Genomic DNA, 19,926 nt, shown 5'->3' with positions numbered 1-19,926 from the left:
GCTCCTGTATCTCATTTGAACTATTGGTTTGTTCCTTTGACTGGGCCATATATTCAATTATTTGAGCGTGATCCGTTATCTTCTGTTGGCGTCTGTGCATTTAGACAGATTTCCCTGGGTATTGGATCCAAAAGTTTGGAAGATTTTTCTGTGAAATCTCTGGGTTCTGTTTTTCTTATCCTGCCCAGTAGGTGGCGCTCGTGGCACACGTTTGTCTGCGGGTCCCACCAGTAAAAGGTGCTGTGGGACCTTTAACTTTGGAAAACTCTCGCCGTCCGGGAGGTTCGCTAGCCAAAGCGGCTTGGAAGAGTGCGAGCCGGCCTGGGGTCCAACCACGGGGAGGGTTGCTGACTGCCGCAGCCCGGGAAAGTGCCCGTCCGAATTTCCTAGTCGGCCCGGGGCGACAAGCGTGGTGGGAGGGCACCAGCGGCAGCGGCCCGCCCGGGAGAGTGCACGTTCCCGGGGAGTCACAGGTTTGGAAGGGGCCTCCCCACCCGTCACCGTTCTCCACGGCCTGGAGATTTCCGATCCAATTCTCTCAGTTGGTCCGGGGGGCCGCGCGTGGTGTGGGCGCCAGCTGCCGCGGTTTCAGGGGACCGCCTCTCCAATTCTCCCAGCCCACCCGGGAAGGGGGAAGGGAGTGACTCCGGCCGCTTGCCACCCCGCCCGGTGAAGCCCACACCCCTCGGCGATCTCACCCGAGCTGCTTCTCTCAACCAGCCAGCCGTTCCAGGATGGGGTACGCTGTCTTTTTTATCTCTGTTGTGGCTTTGGGCGCTTTCTGTATCGTTTCTACTCCCCTAGTAGCTGTCCTGGAGAAGAAACTAAGATCCGCGCGTCTTACTAAGCCGCCATCTTCTCCGGAAGTCTCTCAGTGATTTTTTTTTGTCTGAAAATGTTTTAATTTCCTCCTCATTTTTGTAGGACAATTTTGCTGGATATAGAATTCTTGGTTGGCAGTTTTTCTATTTTAGTATCTTAAATATATCATACCACTGTCTTCTTGCCTGCATGGTTTCTGCTGAGAAAGCTGTGCATAGTTTCATTGGGCTTCCTTTGTATGTGATGGATTGCTTTTCTCTTGCTGTTTTCAAAATTCTCTCTTTCTCTTTGACATCTGACATTCTGATTAGTAAGTGTCTTGGAGTATGTCTATTTGGATATATCCTGTTTAGGGTGAGCTGCACTTCTTGGATCTGTAGTTTTAAGTCTTTCATAAGAGTTGGGAAATTTTCAGTGATAATTTCTTCCATTAGTTTTTCTCCTCCTTTTCCCTCTTCTTTTCCTTCTGGGACACCCACAACACATATATTCATGCGCTTCATGTTGTCATTCAATTCCTTTAGACCCTGCTCACATTTTTCTATTCTTTTCCCTATATTTTCTTTTGTGTGTTGCATTTCAGATGTCCACTTGTACAGTTCACTAATCCCTTCTTCTGCCTCTTCAGATGTATCATTGTAGGTTTCTGTTGTTGTTTTTTCCCATCTCTTCTACTGTGCCTTTCATTCCCATAAGTTCTGTGATTTTTTTTCATACTTTTGATCTCGTCTTTTTGTTCATCCCTTGCCTTCTTTGTATGCCCCCTCAAGCATTGATTTGATTTTTGATGAGATTTTTCCATGTCTGTTCAAACACCCTGAATTAATTATTTCAACTCCTGTATCTCATTTGAATTGTTGGTTTGTTCCTTTGACTGGGCCAGATCTTCAATTTTCCTAGTATGATTTGTTATTTTTTGCTGGCATCTAGACATTTAACTTCCTTAATTAATTTATTCTGGAGATTGTTTTCACTTTTTCTGCCTAGGATTTTCTTGCTGGATGACTTTGTTGTCTATCTGTTCTTTGACATTCAGTTCAGGTTATTCTAGACATCTAGCTTAGGTTTTGTTTAACAGATCAGAATTTTTCAGTTCTTGTTCTCTTGTTTCTTGCCCTGTCTGTATGGAGCCTTTTTTTCCCTTAGGAGGGTTTACTTAGGTATTATAGACCTCAGTCAGATTTTCCCAGACCACACTGGCCTCCTCGCAGGAGGAAAAAGTCACCTGCATCAGTTTTCCCTGATGGTGCGACCCAGCAGATTTTCAGACTTTCCTATGAAGCCATTAGATTCTGTGTTTTTCCTATCCTGCCCAGTATATGGTGCTTGTCTGCCTGCAGGTCCCACCAGCATATGGTGATGTGATACCTTTAACTTCAGCAGACTCTCCCTGCTGGGGGCATGGTTGAGACAGTGGAGAGGTTGTAGGCTGGCTTTTATCACTTTAGTTTTCCAGACCCTGGGGTCTGAATTCCTTAAGGGAGGAATTCCACCTGAGCTGGGCACCCCTCCTTTCCTAGGGAAGGCACAGGCTCCAGACAAGCGCTCAGACAAGCTTAATTCTGCTGGGGCAGTTGGAGCCTGAGAAGTCTTGCAGTTGTATCCAAAGAGCAGCCAAGCCATAGAAACACAGCCACAAAAAAGAAAAGAAAAAAAAATCCTTTGCAGAGCAACCCCTGTTCCTTGGGTTTGCCAATCAAGAGCTTAAGTTGGTATGTTGCTTCGTGTATCTCCAGGTCCTATGTGCCCCCTCCTTTCGTTCAAGAAATTTGTGCTGTCTGATCCAAAAAACCTTTTTTTTTTTTCTTTTTCCCATCAGCCCCTCTGTGTTGGGGCAAAACCAAACAACCTCAGTTTTTACTGGAGTTTGGGCTGAGCTGAGGGCCTATTTTTAGTAGTCAGAATTTGTTAATTAATTCCACAACTAGAGCTTGGTTGAGCTTAGCCCCTGCTGCTAGTAAAGTCTCTTTCCTTTCCCCTCCGAGAAGCAGCCTGTGGGGGAGGGGTGCCAGCCACCATGGCTTGGGGAACTCACGGTTCTGGGGGGGCTCGCAGGCAGTCCAGCTTGTCCAGACTGCTGTACGCTGTGTGTCTGGTCACTGACATGGCCCCAGCAGTTGTTCAGTACTGTTCCTGGCTATTTACTATCTGCTTTGGAGGACAAACTAATTCACACACCTCATTAAGCCACCATCTTGGACTCGGCTTTGTTCTTAATTCTAAATACCAGGTTATAAGTACATAAAACATCCCGTTAAAATACAGAAATAACAATTGGATTACCACTCCAGACTAAATGTGACTATTAGAGCTTACAGTCTAGGCCACAGTTTTCTTATAAATATTTTCTAAGTGAGATCATACAATATTTGCTCATTTGTTTCTAACTTATTTTGCATCACCAAATGTCCCACATGTTCATTCACATCATTGCATGCCTCGCAACTTTGTTCCTTTTTGTAGCAGCACAATGTTCAATCATATGTATACACCATTGTTCACCAGTCTACTTCTCAGTCAGTGCATCTTTCAGCCACCTGCTTTCATTTGGCCTCATGTACATCCCGCTCAACAGTCCATCAATTTTAGATAATTTCATTGTTCCCCAAAGTCTTTCTTCCTTTTTACTATTAGCATTTAGAGTTATAAATTTCTCTCTCAGCACTGGCTTCATTACATCCTATAAGTTTTGATATGTTGTATTTTCATTTTTATTCACCTCAAGATACTTCCTAATTTTGCTTCTGATTTCTTCTTCAGCCCATTGATTGTTTGAGAATTTATTGTTTTATTTACACATATTTGTGAATATTCCCTTTCTATCTCTGTTATTGATTTCCAACTTCATTCCACTGTGATCAGAGAATATATATTGTACAATTTCAATACTTTTTATTTTACTGAGATTTTTTGTTTGTGTGACACAACATATAGTCTATTCTGGAGAATGATCCATGTACAGATGAGAAGAATGTGTACTCTGGTTTTGTTGGGTACAGGGTTCTATGTATGTCTGTCAGGTCTATTTGGCTTAGTGTATCATTCACTTCCTGTACTTCCTTATGGATCTTCTGACTAGATATTCTATCCATCATTGTGAGTGGCATGTTAAAGTCTCCTACTATTAATATAGAACTGTCAGTTTCTCCCTTCATATCTGTCAGTATTTGCTTCACATATTTTGGAGCGCTGCTATTAGTTGCATACATATTTATAATTGTTACATTTTCCTATTGAGCTGTCCCCTTTATCAGTCTGTAATGGCCATCTTTATCCCTTGTAACTGCTTTTAATTTAAAGTCTATTTTATCCTGTATTAGTATAGCCTTTCCAGCTCTATTTTGTTTACTACTTGCATGGTATATGTTTTTTCTATCCTTTCATTTCAACCTACTTCTGTCTTTGACTTTAAGGTGAGTCTCTTGCAGAGAGCATATAGTTGGGTTGTGCTATGTTATCCATTCTGCCAATACCTGTCTTTGACTGGAGAGTTTAATCCATTTACATTTAAAATCACAACTGATAATACAGGTCTTTCTTCTGCCATTTTACTATTTAGGCTTTGTAAGTCTTATATTTTTATCCCTCGCCTCTGACAAAGCCTACTTTTATATTTATTTGCTCTCTTGCTTACCATATTGAGTGGAACCTCATTTCTATCTGGATAAAATTTTAATTTGTTTCCTTGTGGTTACCATATGTTTAAATTTTAACATCCTAAAAGTATGAATTATATTTGTTTTGATACCAGCTTAAATACAATAGCAACCATGTATACTTTTCCTATACCCCTCTGTTCCCCTACCAGTTTTTGTACTTGCCTACACATATATTTGTATAGTATACGTCCAAAAATTGAGATTTATCATTACATTTTATGCATATGCATTTTAGCACCTGCAGGAAGTAATAAGTGGAGTTACATACCAAACAATACAATACAATAATACTGACATTTATACTTATCCAAATGGTTACCTTTTCTTTATGTTGTTTGACCCATTGTGTAGTGAAAGTGATACTGTAATCAATATATGACAGGTTGTGTTTTTCTTCATGTTTATCCTGTTTGGTGTTCTCTGAGCTTCTTGGGTGTGCATATTCACATTTTTGCTAAGTTTGGGAAGTTCTATGTCATTATTTCTGTGACTATTACTTTTGCTCTTTTCTCTCTTCCTTCTCCTTCTGGGATTCCCATAATGCATATATTGCTGCACTTGATGGTATCCCAGAGGTGTCCTAGGCTATTGTAGCTTTTAATATGTCTTTTTTCTTTCTGCTCCTCAGCCTGACTCATTCCAAGTGTGTTGCCATCAAATTCACTTCTGCTGGCTCCATGAAAAGAGAAAAAGTGAATTTGTAAAATAGCTAAATAAAAATTCTAGAAATAAAAGTCATTAATATTAAAAGACATTTGATACCCCAACCTAATGACATCTACAAAAACCCATGGTTAACATCTCACCTAATAGTGAAAGACTGAAAAATTTCCCACTAAGACTGGTTACAAGGTAAGAATGTTTGTTTACTCTCACCACTTCTATTGAACATTGTAGTGGTGACCCTAGCTAATGTAATAAGTCAAGGCAAAGAAATATAAAACATACAGGTTGGAAATGAAGTTTTAAAACTGGCTTGTTTACAGATGACATGTTTATGCACATATAAGTTCTATGGAATTAACAGAAAAGCTACTAGAGCTAATAAGTGAATTTGGCAAGGTCACCCAATATAAGATCAATGCTGGGGATTGAATCACATCCCCCACAAATGACATATTCCTAACTCCCAGTCCTCTGGGAATGAACCGATCTATAAGTTGGACTTCTGAAGGTTATTGGCTAAGGTGTGGACTTGTGAATAGGATCTTTGACAATTTTATTTAGATTAGGCCAAGTTCAATGGGTGGGACTTAATCCATATGATTATAGTCCTTATAAGCAAGGAAAATTCAGATTTATTCAGTCAGTAGAAGCCAGAAATCAGTAGAGGCCAAGAGTCAGAACAACCCATAGAAGAAGGCAGATCACCATGTGATGGAGGCAGAAATGCAAGCCAAGGAACTCCAAGGATTACCAGCAAGCCAGCATCAGAATTCTAAAGACTCTGGGAGAAAACATTGCCGGTCAAGACCTTGATTTTAGACTTCTAGCCTCCAAAACCATGAGACAATAAAAATTCCTGCTGTTTAAGCCAACCATTGTGTGGTATTTGTCATAGCAGCCCTGGCATTTGATATTTAAAAAATCAGTTGTATTTTCATATTCTAGCAAAGAACACTGGAGAGTGAAATTTAAGAAGCAACTCCTTTTAAAATGGCATGCAAAACCATGAAATTTAGTTAACTAAATCTGTATCAGTTTTGCACACTAAAACTATTAGCAATATTGACTGAAATTAAAGGAGACCTAAATCAATGGATAAAAACACTCAAAATTGTTAAGATATGAATTCTCCACACATTGATCTATAGGTTTAATGTAATCCCAATTAAAGGTGTTTTTCTTTTTGGTAGAAATTGACAAACATTCTAAAATTCTAAAAGGGTGAAAGACATATAGAATAGATACAACATTCTTGAGAAAAGAAGTGAGAAGACAGACTACTGATTTCAAGGCTTACTGCAAAGTCATAGTAGTCAAGATAAGGTAGTATTGGCCAAAAAGATTAACTTACTGATAATGGACTAAAATAGAATGCAGAGAAAGACCCAAGTTTATGTGGTAAATTGATTTTCACCAAAGTTGCCAAGGTAATTCAATTGGGAAATAATGTTTTTAGGCCAAAAATGTTGGAAATACTGCCAAAAATGAATCTTGACCTAAACCTCACACCTTATACAATACTTAATTAAAAATGGATCATGGACAACAAAAGATGTATAATTCAATTTAAAAATGGGCAAAGGACATTAGTAGACATTTTGCCAAAAAATTATATGAATGGCCAATAAACACATGAAAAGATGCTCAGCATCATTAGTCATCAGGGGAGTGCAAATCAAAACCACAATGAAATACCACTTCACACTCACTAGGATGGCTATTATTAAATAAAAACAGAAAATTCAAGTGTTGGTGAAGATGCAGAAAAATTGAAACCTGTCTTAGTCTATCTAAGCTGCTGTTACAATTACCACAAACTGGTTTTGGCTTAAACAACAATTTATTGGCTCACAGTTTTGAGGCTAAAAGAAGTTCAAAATCAAGATATCAGCAAGATGCTTTCTCACAGTGTTTGTACATTCTGAGGCTGGCTGCTGGCAATCCTAAGGGTTCTTTGGCTTGAATCCCTGCCTCTTGTCACATGGCAATATTCACTCCTTCTCAAGCTTCTCCTAGGTGCTCTTTAAAAGGCCTCCAGTAATCTGGAATAATATCCATCCTGCTTCAGTTAACCACACCTTAATTAAAAAAAAAACACATTCAAGGGGTCCTATTTAAATGGGCTCACACCCATAGGAATGTGGATTAAGATTAAGAACAAGTGTTTTGTTGGGGTACTTAATTCAACTTTCCACAGAACCCTTAAACATTGTGGGTGTCATTGTAAAATGGTCCAGCTACTGTGGAAATCAATTTGGTGGTTCCTCAGAAAGTTAAACATAGAATTACCACATGACTTGGCAGTCCTACTTCTTGGTATATATGCAAAAGAGTTAAAAGCCAGGACTTGAACAGATATTTGTACACAAATGTTCATATTTACAGTAGCCAAAAGGTGGAAGGAACCAAGTGTCCATCAACAGATGAATGGATACAAAATGTGGTATATAGTCACAATGGAATAATATTCAGCCATATAAGGGATGGCATTCCTATATATGTGACAATATGGATGAACTTTGAAGACATCATGTTGAGTGAAATAGAGCAGACACAAAAAGACAAATACTGTATGATTTCACTTATATGAAATAACTAAAATAAAAAACATCATAAAGACAAAGAGTAGAATACAGGTTACCAGGGACTAGAGGGGAAGAGGAATGGGGTGTTAATGCTTAATGGATGCACAGCTTCTGTTTGAGGTGATGAAATAGTTTGGGTAATGGTAGCATGGCAGGTGAACATAATTGATAGTACTGAATTGTACACTTGAAAGTGGTTAAGATGGGAAACTTTGAGTTGTATATATGTCACTGCATTAAAAAGTTAAAAAAATGGTTAAAATGGGAAAATTTAAAATGTACATATATTGCTAGAATAAAAAGTAAAATGGTTTATGGAGTTTAAATGAGGCAAACTTATATAACTTTTACAAGAAAAAAATAGGAAATTTTTATGTCTTTGGGTAGGCAAAGGTTAGGACACAAAAAGCCAAAGTATAAAAGAAAAAAATGATAAATTGAACTTCATCAAAATTTTAAAAACTCTACTTTTTATAAGACTTATTTAGAAAATGAAAAGGCAAGCTACAGACTGGTTTTAAGGTTAGAAGAGATCCAAAGTTAAGACATCAGTAAGGCAATGTTTTCTTCCTGAAGCCTTTATCATTCTGGAACTGGCTAGCAGTGCTCCTTAGTCCTTGATTTTTCGATCACATGGCAGTGCACATTGTAGTGGCATCTTCATTCTCTTCTGGATTCTCTTGACTTCTGGGTTCTTGCTTCTCCCTGTGTCTTTTTCTTTTTGGGCCTTTCTCTATAAGGCCTCCAGAAATTGGATTAAAACCTGATTCAGTTGGGCCATGCCTTAACTGAAATAACCCCTTCAAAAGGTCTTATTTTCAACTGGTTCACTTCCACAGGAATGAATTAAGATTAAAGAATATATTTTTCTGGGGTACATAACTCCAAGCCACCAAACCTTGCCTACAGAATACAATATGAATCCAATCATATTGATAGATGTTTTTCTTATTTAGAATTTGGGTAAAAAATATATATACATATATTTTTTACATGGGCAGGCACCGGGAATCGAACCCGGGTCCTCTGGCATGGCAGGCGAGAACCCTGCCCACTGAGCCACCGTGGCCCAGCCCAGGTAAAAATATTTAGAAAGTTTAATTGTGATTTCTTCTTTGTTTAAAAGTGTGTTACTTAATTTGCAAGCAGATATGGGTTTTTTAGTTATATTTTGTTATTGGTGCCTAGTTTAATCCACTGTACTCAGAGAACATGCTCTGGATGATACGGAGCCTTTGAAATTTGGTGAGGCTTGCCTTACGACCTAACTTATCATCACTTTTGAAAAAGGTTCCATTATCACTTAGAAAAGAAATAAAAGAAAAGTAGAAAGAAAAAACCCTCTAATTTGTGGGTCACAAAAGAGAGAATGGAGATTATATAATATTAAGAATGAATGATGTAGCCCTTGGGAGCGTGTTTTTCTTGGATAACTCTGCTTTGGTTCTTGACCATTGGAAAGTGTGGTAGACATGATTTTAATTTGGCCTCCAAGATTCCTGACCCATGCTGTAAACACCCTATGTGATGCCTTCCCTTTGACTATAGGCAGGATCTGTGAACTTGATGGAATATAAAATCTGTTATTAGGTTGCTAATCAGTTGATTTTGAATTAATTTAGCGAGATATTATCCTGGGTGGGCATAATCCAATCAGGTGAGTCCCTAAGAGATAGTAAAGTATTAGAGAAACATTCTCCTGCTGGCTTCAGAAGAAGAAAGTGAACAGTCATATTGTGAACTGCCTATAGAGAGGAGGTCTCTAGGAACTGAAAGTGGACCTTGGCTCATAGACAGTAAACAGACTTGAGTTACACATCTGCGAGGAATGGAATTCTGCTCACAGCGTGAATGAGCTTGGGGAAGATTCCAAGCCCCAGTTGGGATCTTCAGCCCTGACTAACACCTTGATATCAACCATGTGAGACTAAGCAGAGGACCTATATAGGCTATGCCTGGCCTCCTGACCAATGGGAATTTGAGATAAAAAATGGGTGTGGTTTTAAAACACTAAGTTTGTGGTAATATAAAATAGAAAAGGAAAACATCAGGCTTCTTGTTTCCAAACACTATCCTGGATGGGCAGAGATGTGCAGTTCTCATTTGAGAATAGACAGTGCAGTTCTGGCCTCTGGCTAGCTGCACGAGACCTGTTTCCTGGCCTCTAGCCCTTGAATTGGGTGTGTTCTCCCTTCATTATATTAGTGGTGTTAAAACCCAGTCCTGCCAATCCTCATAGGCTATATGATGATAATACTTCACTCCCACCCAACTGTGGACTCCCTCTCCATTTCTTGACAACAGAAAATTTACTTTCTTGTTTTAAAGTATGCTATGTACTTTTGTAAAAAATCATTTGAAATATTTAATGATTAATGCATTTTGGGTATTTGAAGTTGAAAGGGGAGGTTTATACATGTGTTTCATTTGACATGTAAGCCTAGAAATCTCAAAACACTTTTAAATTAAGTTTCCCAACTTTCATAAAGAGATCAGACAGAATTAAAGGCTCTTTCAAAACTGAAGATCTTCTGAGGGGTCTGCAGTAAAATAAGTCTGATTTCTATCAGTATAAATATCTCCAAACTTCATTATGGATCAGAGTCTGTAGTTGAATTTAAATGTGGTCCAAATTTATCTGCCTTTCTCAGGTTTCAAAGTCTATCCTTGTCATTTTGTAAAATATTACCTACCTAAATTAAATACATAATTTAGTAGTAAAGTTTTCTAATCATATATGGAGTGATCAAGGGAGATCTTTACAAAACTTATCTGGAAAGATAGAAAAAGAGACTTCTGGCAACAGAAATGCTGTTAGATGCCTAGAAGGAAGAGTTCTCAATCAGCAATAAAATAGATTATCTCAAGTACAACAGAATCCTGTAAAACACTGTACCTTGGAGGAGCCAGTGTCTGCTCTAGAAACTCCTCAATTTTGATGAAGTCTGTTTTCAACTCCTTGTTATAGACCAGGAAGGGAGGATTGGTACCTGGAGCTAAGTCCTTCAACTCTTCAGGCTTCCTATAATTAGTGAAAGTATGCATAGTTAGGCCTATAGATAAGGTAGACATTATACAAAGACCAAGATTGTATTGGTGTGTACTGATCTCAGTCTCCAGAAATAAACATCTGATTTCTCATACCTGGTCATGTCAACAGTAGTCACATTGAATTTAACTCCTTTAAGCCAGAGGACCATGAAAAGGCGTTGGCAAAAGGGACAGTTTCCAATACTTTCCCCATCGCTGCCAGCCTATTGAGATAAACAAATCCATTAGTTCACTTATTCATTCAACTACTATGTATTGAGTGCCTACTGGGAACTGAATTAGTTGCTAGGGACACAGTGGGATATCGTTTTTCTCATGGATTCTACCATGTAGCAGAGAGAGATAATGAATCAAATAGTTTCATTATATGAAAAATTACAAAGGTAATGAGCACATAATGATAATAAATTTTATATATTACCAGAATTTATATTATCAATTGATGGACATTTAGGTTATTCCAAAATTTTTGTTACTGTAAATATTTCTGCAACAAACATTTCTTGGTATATAACTTATCCCATTTCTGAGATTGTATCTTTAGGTTATTATTTGAAATGAGAATGCTAAGTAAAGAGTATGCACGTTTTCTATTTTAATAAGTCCTGCCAAATTTCCTTCCTGAAAGGTGAACATCTTTCCATATATTCATTGACTATTTGATTTACTTAGTTTGTGAATTGTTTGCTTATGCCAATTTTCCATTTTTCTGTTAGGGTGATGACTCTTTTCGTTATGAATTTGGAAAAGTATGTGTATATTGAAGACATGAACTTTTCGTGATACATGTTCAAAGTATGCATTTTAAAAACATGTCATGTAAAATTTAAATTTTGTATGAAATCTATCATTCTTTTTCTCTATGCAGTCCTGTTTTTGTGGGATGTTTAGAAAGGCCTTATATCATCAAGATTACAAAAACTTATTTCTTATCTTAATTTTTTATTTTGTTTTATTATTAAAACCTTGTGTTTCTTTCTAGTAACTTTATGGTTTCATTTTTGCATTTGTTTAGTCTATGTGGAATTTATTTTGGTATAAGTGGTGTATTGGGCCTCCACCCTTAATATCTTTTTTTAAACAAGTAGTTATTAGTTGTCTTAGCATCATTAATTGAAACAAATCCATCTTTCTCCCACTGATTGAAAACAACAGATTTTCCACTTTGAAACTTTATATATCCTGAGTTTAACTGTGGACTCTCTATTCATTTATTCATCTAATAAATATTCACTGAACAAATTATTATGTATTTAGCATATACCAGACATTTTGTTAGGCACTAGGAAAGTGATGGTAAACAAAACCCTATATTAAAATTTAAAAATGTTCTTCCAAACTTTTTTTTGGAGGGGTGGCGGTGCATGGTCTGGGAATTGAACCTGGGTCTCCTGCATGAAAGGCTGGCATTCTAACCACTGAACTATGTGTGCACCCTCTCAAACTTTTTAAAACTAAGTTAAGTTCTTTGAAGGAAGGAAGTACATGTTATGAGAGTGTACAAAGAAGAACGTAATCTATGTGGGGTCTTACAGGGAAAGCCTTTCCTGAGGAAATGGCATTTGAATCGAATTCAAGGGATAAGTAAGTTAACTAAGTGAATGGGCATTAAGAGGGCATTCTAAACAGAGAAAATTGCAAAAGCCTTGCAATAACAGGCCTGAGCATGGTATGTATAAGAAACTGAAAGAAGGCCAATGTGATCGGAATTCAGAGAGTGAAGGAGAGAAGTGAAAATGTTGATAAATAGTGCTACATAAAAGTGAAAATTTGCTTTCAAAAGAACTGTTAAGAAAATGAAAAAGGTCTTGTACCCCAAATATGTAAAACATGTAAATAAAGAACACTTAGAATTCAATAACAAAACAAATTACCCACCTTTAAAAATGGGCAAGAGATTTGAGCATGTACTTCACAAAGGAAAATATACAGATAGTAGATAAGAACATGAAAAGATGTGCAACCAAATCACTCACTTGGGAAATGTAAATCAAAACCACACAGAGATACCACTTCACACACCTTAGAATAACTGGAATTGAAAAGACTGAGCATACCAAGTGTTGGTGGGATCATACACTGCTTTTGAGAGTTTAAAATGAAACAACTGACCATTTTGACAAAGTAAAACATGTATCTCTCATATGACCCAGCAATTCCAATCCTAGGTATTTACCCAAAAGAAATTAAAGCAATTGGCCATCAAAGACTTGAACACAAATATTTACAGAAACTTTATTCATAGTAGCTCAAAACTGGAAACAATCCAAATGCCCTTTAAAGGGTGAATGGATAAACAAAATGTACATCCATATGAAGGAATACTTCAGGAACAACAAACAAAATGAGCTATTGATATGAACAACAAATCTCAAAATAACTATGCTCGGTGAAAGAAGCCAGATAAATAAGTGAACATGTGTATGATTCCATCTATAGAAAATGCAAATTAATGTATCATGATAGAAAGTGGACCAGTGGTTGCCTGTGCATGGAGGACAGTGAGGTGGAGTTGGGATGATTAATTGCAAAGAGACACAAAGGAACTTTCTGAGGAGATGAACTTTCTGAGGAGATGGAAATATTCTATAATTTGGTTGGGGTGGTGTTTAAATGTGTGTGTACATTTGTTAAAAGTGATTGAGCAATGCACTTAAAATGGGTGCATTTTATTTTATGTAAATTATACCTCAATAAAATTTATTAAAGTAGAAAAGTTTAAAAAGGAGAACAGAGCCAAATAAAATATTATGATACCAGGCAAGGGTTACAGACATTGGAGTGACAGAGCTGGAGTGAGAGATGGTGGAGAACAAAATCACTGGAGGAGAGGAGGCCAAGGATCTGAAAGTCGAGAGTGTTGGAAAGGTAACTGTTGTAAGATATTGAAATCACCAAGCATTATGACAGGAGTAATAGTGGAGAGAGTGACAGTGATTCAGGAACTAAAGCCCTCAAGGAATAAGGGAGAGTGATCTGGGATTTGAAAGATTTCTGTAACAAGGAGAGGTAATAGGTGCTTTAGTTTGATGTTATGAAGCTCAATCTAAGTATTTCTCTAGATAGGGGAGGTAGAATGGTCTGGAAATAGCCATAAGAAACAAAGATAGCTAAAGGACACCTACGCCATCTCCAGGTTCAGTGATAAGAAGAATGAGGAAGAAAAGCAGTCACTTTTTTGAAAGGGCTATAGCCGATGCAGTGTCCTCATGAGAGAGCTAGGTTTTAAACACCTCAATATCAATATGTCCCAAGCTGAATTCCTTCCCTTGTCAATGCACTGACCTGCTTTTTCTTTTTCTTTAGGGCTCCCAATCCTGTGAATGGCACTGCCATCCACCCAGTTGTGTAAGCTAGAAAACTGGGAATCATTCCTCTGCTTCACCCCCAAGATTCAATATAACTCTCCAATTCTTGTCAATTTTTCCTACTAAATATCTTCCAAATAAGTTTGTCTCTCTCCTTTCCTATGGTTATTATCCATCATTCATTCATTCAATATTTGTCTGATGCTTAGTATTTGTTAGGCATCGTTAGGTATTGGCTATTCAATTCCAACCATCAGCAACTTTCATCTCTTCAACCTAATATTTTTCCCTTATGCCTCAGTCATTTAGCCACTAATCTCCACTCCTGTAGAGGGACACCCTGATCTGTGGCAATATTAAAGTCCCAGAAACCCTGGGTACAATTTAAATTTTGCAGGGGGCAAATTTTCCTTTCTTAGGCAGTGGGTGTAAGAAGAAATAGTTTCTCTGTTGTCGCCTCTTTGTGATGTCAGGGAGTGAAGTATGGGAAGAAGCAACCAACCTTGGCAGCTACATTTCTTTTGTAAGAGTTGTGTACTGAAGTGAGACTAGGGATCCAATCAGAACTGGGGTTAGAGGGTGGAAACATGATTAAGGGTGGGAGGCAGGAAAAAGAATGGAGTCTGGTAATAGATACAACAGGAAGGGTGGATCACCTTTGGCTAAAGGAAAGGCAAAACAGTGAGGTGTGTGTGTGGGGGGATGTAGTAAAGTTTTACAGGAAAGCTGAAGGCTTTTTTGTCTGTTTATGTTATTTTGACTTAAAGTGCCATCATATAAAGTTTTAGGATGTAAATACCTTAGCCTGAGTGGATAATTCTCAACCTCTTAAGTATCTTCAGCTGGCAAAAGGATGTGGTCATTTACCAAACCAACTTTTTCTCCTTGTGCTTGTGATCTAAGTTTCTAAACATGAAAAAATGCTAATAGCTAACATTTATTGTTTACTATGTTATTAACTACTGTGCTTTACACACACTGTTTCATTTAGTCCTTACAGTGTTCCCATGCAGTAGGTTCTATTATTACTCTTCTTTAACAGATGAGGAAATTGAGGCTTAGAAAGCCTAAGTGATTTGCTCAAGTACACTCACTCAGTGTTAGAGTTGAAGACATACACACTTTTCTCAGTTAGTATACCATAGACTGTCCACCAGAGAACATACACTTAACATTGATTTCCCTAAGCTAATAGTTGTGTTGGATTTTTTTTTATTACAGTCTTTATGATAATTCTAAGAGAGCTTGAAAATGGTCTGAACATTCAGAGAAGCTCTTCCTTCTTCCCTCTTTCCAACACAGACAAAATTTTTGACAAAAATATTACATTCAGAATTTTTGGCCCAAATGTTAGATTCTGTAATGTTCGATTCCATAATACAAATAGACTAAAATTTAATGTTAAGTGTTTGGTAGAGAACTTAAACATTCCATTTAACAATAAACAAACAATAAGATGGGCTCTACATTGAGATAATAGAAAATGTGTGTTACAAAGTTCACAAAAAACATTCATTTGTTCTTATGGTTACTGGGTATAAATATTGCCCAATCATTCAGAGCTGAAAAACAATGCTTTTGCTGGCTACGTAGGTTCTTTTTTTTGGGGGGGGGGGGTCATGGTCCAGGAATCGAACCCGGGTCTCCCACATGGAAGGCATATAGGTTCTTAATTGTGACAGGAAAGTGCTTAATCTCTTATAGGGATCCCATCAGTGGTATGGAGAAGTTGTGGGAGAGTTTTTGATGCACAGTTAGAGATAGCTGAGGGAAATCACAGACTCACTTAATTTTCAGAAAGGTATATAAAAAAAAACACCACTGGTAAATGCTAATGCATTTTCAATTCTCAACCCCTGTGTTGCTCCACCAAGTATCCTCCATGAAACTTCAAGAGATCTGCAGAGCACATCTTAAAGCAAAGCAAAACAAAAGCCTGGACCAGATGATACTCAAAGTTCTTCCACAACATATGTAATTTGTATCAATGACATTATATAAACTTACATCCAAAGGATTTTATCTGAATGGAAATTTTAATGAAAAATTCACCCAACTGAAAACAACTGAAGATCAGACAGGTATTTTAAAGGATTGAAATCCTAACTCTGCCATTCTCTATTTATATGATCTTGGACAAACTTACTTTAATGGCTCTTTGCTTTAGTTTCTATAGCCACAAAATGGGCCAAATTTTTTTCAAATTCCATTTAAAAATATTTTATTGAGAAATATCCATACACATACAATACAACCATATTATACAATCAGTGGCTCACAGTATCATCACATAGTTGTGTATTCTTCAATATGATCATTTTTAGAACATTTACATCACTCTACAAAAAGAAATGAAAAGAAGGAAAAAGAAACAACTCATACATCCCATACCCCTTACCCCTCCCTCCCATTGACCACTAGTATTTCAACCTATCCAATTTTTACCCTTTTATTCCCACTCCCTGCTCTTTTTTCTTTTTTTAAACTCATCTGTCCATACTCTGAGTAAAAGGAGCATTAGGCACAAGGTTTTCACAATCACACAGTCACATTATAAAAGTTAAATCTTCATGCAATCATATCAAGAATCAAGGCTACTGGAACACAACTCTACAGTTTCAGATAATTCCCTCCAGGCACTCCAATACCCCATAAACTAAAAAGGGATATCTGTATAATGCATGAGAATAACCTCCAGGATAACCTCTCCAATGTTTAAAATCTGTCAGACACAGAGATTTTATTTTGTCTCATTTCTCTCTTCCCCCTTTTGGTCAAGAAGGCTTTCCCATTCCTATGATGCTGGATCCTGGCTCACCCCAGGGAGTCATGCCCCACATTGCCAGGGAGATTTATACCCCTGGGAGTCATGTCTCACATAGGAGGGGAGGGCAGTGAGTTCACCTGCCAAGTTGGCTTAGAGAGAGAGGCCACATCTGAGCAACAAAAGAAGTTCTCTGGGGGTGACTCTTAAGCCTAATTTTAAGTAGGCACAGTCTTCCCTTTGCAGGAATAAGCATAGGGGCAAGCCCCAAGATCAAGGGCTGAGCCTATTGAATTGGTTATTTCCACTGCTTGGGGGAATATTAGGAATTCACCAGATGGGAACTTGAATATTTCCTCCTTTCTCCCAGTTCCCCCAAGCGGACTGTGCAAATACTTTGTTTATTTTCTGCCCAAATTACTCTGGGATATATTGAGACATCTCACTAATCTGTACAAACCAACAAGATCTCACACCCTATTCAAGAAACTGGGCCATTTAATAAACCATTTAGCACAGTACCTGTCATAAAGTAAGTACTTAATAAATGATTAACTATTTTAACCCGAAAGTTATTATTTTAATTCAACATTTTCTCACCCATTGTGTGATTTGCTAACTTCTCCCTTCCAGATTACTACTTAAATATAGGAAGTCTATGAACATATGCAAACAAATCAATGTCAACAACTGATTTGAGGAGTTTGATTGAATTGAATGAATAGTTTGGAGAAAAGTTACACTCTAATTACCTTAAGTAGAGCCATTACCTCTGGTTTAGAATTGGTAGTTGTAAAAGGCAAATTAGGAAATTAAAGCTCATTTATATCCTGTCTGAGCAGCCACATATTTTGCTGTATTCCAGAGATAGGAGAAGTAGCTCTTATGTCCCATGGTCCAGCAAACACTTATTTGGCTTGCCTTGCTATAAAGAAATGCTAAAGGAATGTGAGTGTCTCGCTCTTATTATTTTGAAAAGGCAGTTTGATAATGTCTTTGGTATATGTATGTGGCCAGTTGCTAAATAATTTTAAATGGCTGTTAAAGCATCACTTTGGCCAACAGGTGTTTAACCTAATGTTTGGTAAACATACCTTATTCTATATCTTTGTAAGCCATCAAGAGACTATACAGTTATAGAGGCGATTACTTAAATTTATGTGCTTCAGTTTACTTATCTATAGAATGATTAAGATAATATTATCACTATAACAATGTCATAATAATTATTATTATAATTATTTACCTCCCAAGTTGTTGTTAGGACTAAATGAGGTAACATATGTAAAGTGTTTAGAAAAGGGTCAGACACAATATAAGAGTTTGCTTTAATTAGTATTTCTAATAGTGAAAATACAGGGGAAAAATAAAGTTAATATAAATATGGATAAGAAAATATACAGTTTGTACTTGGAAAAACCCATATAAAACTTTTTTTTCTTGATGAGTTCATTTAGAAACACATGCTCCTTTCTCCTGCTTTGGGGGTTTTCCAAAGGGCTTTTCTGAAAAGTTAAGACATATTGAAAAAAAGTCCAAGGCAAACAATAAAGAGGAAGTGGCAGCATTCTAAAATGCCTCCTCTTCACCTAACAGACAGACTCCTGGCCTTTTCTCTCCCATAATATCTGTGTGACCCTGCTTGTGATGTTTGCCCTTTATAGGGGAATTAGAGAATGTACTCTTTGGGCTCTCAAGTCATTCTCACCTCTCTCCTTCACCTAGCCAGGCCTTTCAAAGCCTATCTCATAAAACACAGACTTCTAGAGCTGGAAAAGGCCTTCAGGATCATCTTGTCAGACCTTCATTATACATATGGAGAAACAAAGTTCAGAGAGAGGGAGGGATTTGTCCGAGGTTACATAGGTAAACACAGATTACAAGTAGGTGCTCTGACTATCAACCTGTCTAATGCTCTTTCCATCATATCAACCTACATTTTCCTAAGAGCGGCCAAATACCTAGGCACCCTTCTAGAACTCACAGTAGGAAAATAAATTTAAATTTCTTTCTTATATTGTTAGCCCAAATATTGACCTTTTTAAGAAGCTGAAGTCCGGTATCAAGAAATAGTACATTCTGTAGGCTGTTATTATGGTTGAAAAACTTACCTTCACAAAAAGCTCAATTTCAGGGTCTGCTTGAGTGCTGGGCCTCAGGCCTGCCATCTTACTGTCTTTACTGCCAGTTGTCAGCCCCCTGCCTCCACACAGCACACAATACTTCCAGACTCCTTTCTTCCAGTTTTATCCAAAGGCTGAAGTAATGTTGGCGCTTTAAAAAGAGAGTCCAGTTTTTAGTGGACTGAGTCACAGTTGGGGCCAATCTCTTCTCAAGGGGTGGAACACAGAAAATTGTAGACACTTGAGAGCAGCTCTTGAATTTGTTTTCCTTCTTCCTCTTGACCTAACATTTGAATCAAGGAGGAGTCGAAGGGGTGGGTGTAAACTGCCTTGCTAAATGGGTGGGGGTGTTTCCAGAGAGGTTTCAATGCCATGAGTCAGCATCAGAGAAATGCTCACACACACACTCACACAAACACATACATGCAGTGCTGGCTACTATATATCAAACAAACCAGATGTTCTCTAGAGCCTCCCTTCCATTCCTGGGCTCCATGCCCAGAAAAGAACCTCTTATTGCTCTTCCTATAAACTGACAGCAACAAAAAGCTCTTCCAGGAAAAGGGCCAGAAATGATTTAAGTTTTATAATGGAAAAGGATGTTTATCAAATGATTCTGTCTAAATGGGGGTAAAAAAGTGTACTTCAATGAATGTCTCCACCCCCAGTTCTAATTCTGACATAGTCACAGTTCCCTTCTAAGTTGCAGATTTCACTTCTCTTCTATAACCAGGGAATGTTCACTGGGTGGGTGAATCTGGAGGCTTCTTTTGCATGCCCCACTTACTTTTTTATTTATGGGATGTGTAAACTGGAACTGATCACTTCCTTGTTTAGCGTCTGTACCAGGAACCACAAGTCATTCTCTCTTTCTGCTTGTGAATCCTGGGAACAGCAGTAAAATATTGTTGTCCACAATGTTTCCAGCAGTTGTGTTTTCTGCCTGCT

General features: G+C 37.7%; 1 protein-coding gene across 1 annotated transcript in view; it reads right to left on the bottom strand.

Moving 5' to 3' along the window:
* The window catches only part of CLIC2 (chloride intracellular channel 2), a 50,749-nt gene extending 31,390 nt beyond the window's left edge, over positions 1-19,359 (bottom strand). Inside the window, exons 1-3 of the mRNA XM_077145339.1 lie at positions 18,967-19,359; positions 10,877-10,986; positions 10,629-10,754 (exon numbers count right to left, since the gene is read on the bottom strand). Coding sequence (XP_077001454.1) covers positions 10,629-10,754; positions 10,877-10,986; positions 18,967-19,023 — 293 coding nt within the window. The 5' untranslated portion in view covers positions 19,024-19,359. The remainder of the gene's footprint in view (positions 1-10,628; positions 10,755-10,876; positions 10,987-18,966) is intronic.
* Between the last annotated feature and the right edge of the window lie 567 nt (positions 19,360-19,926).

The sequence above is a fragment of the Tamandua tetradactyla genome, chromosome X (genome assembly GCF_023851605.1).
Source record: "Tamandua tetradactyla isolate mTamTet1 chromosome X, mTamTet1.pri, whole genome shotgun sequence".
Classification (NCBI taxonomy): Eukaryota; Metazoa; Chordata; class Mammalia; order Pilosa; family Myrmecophagidae; genus Tamandua; species Tamandua tetradactyla.
Note: the sequence above shows the minus strand (reverse complement) of the source record. Positions and strands in the feature narration are given on the sequence as shown.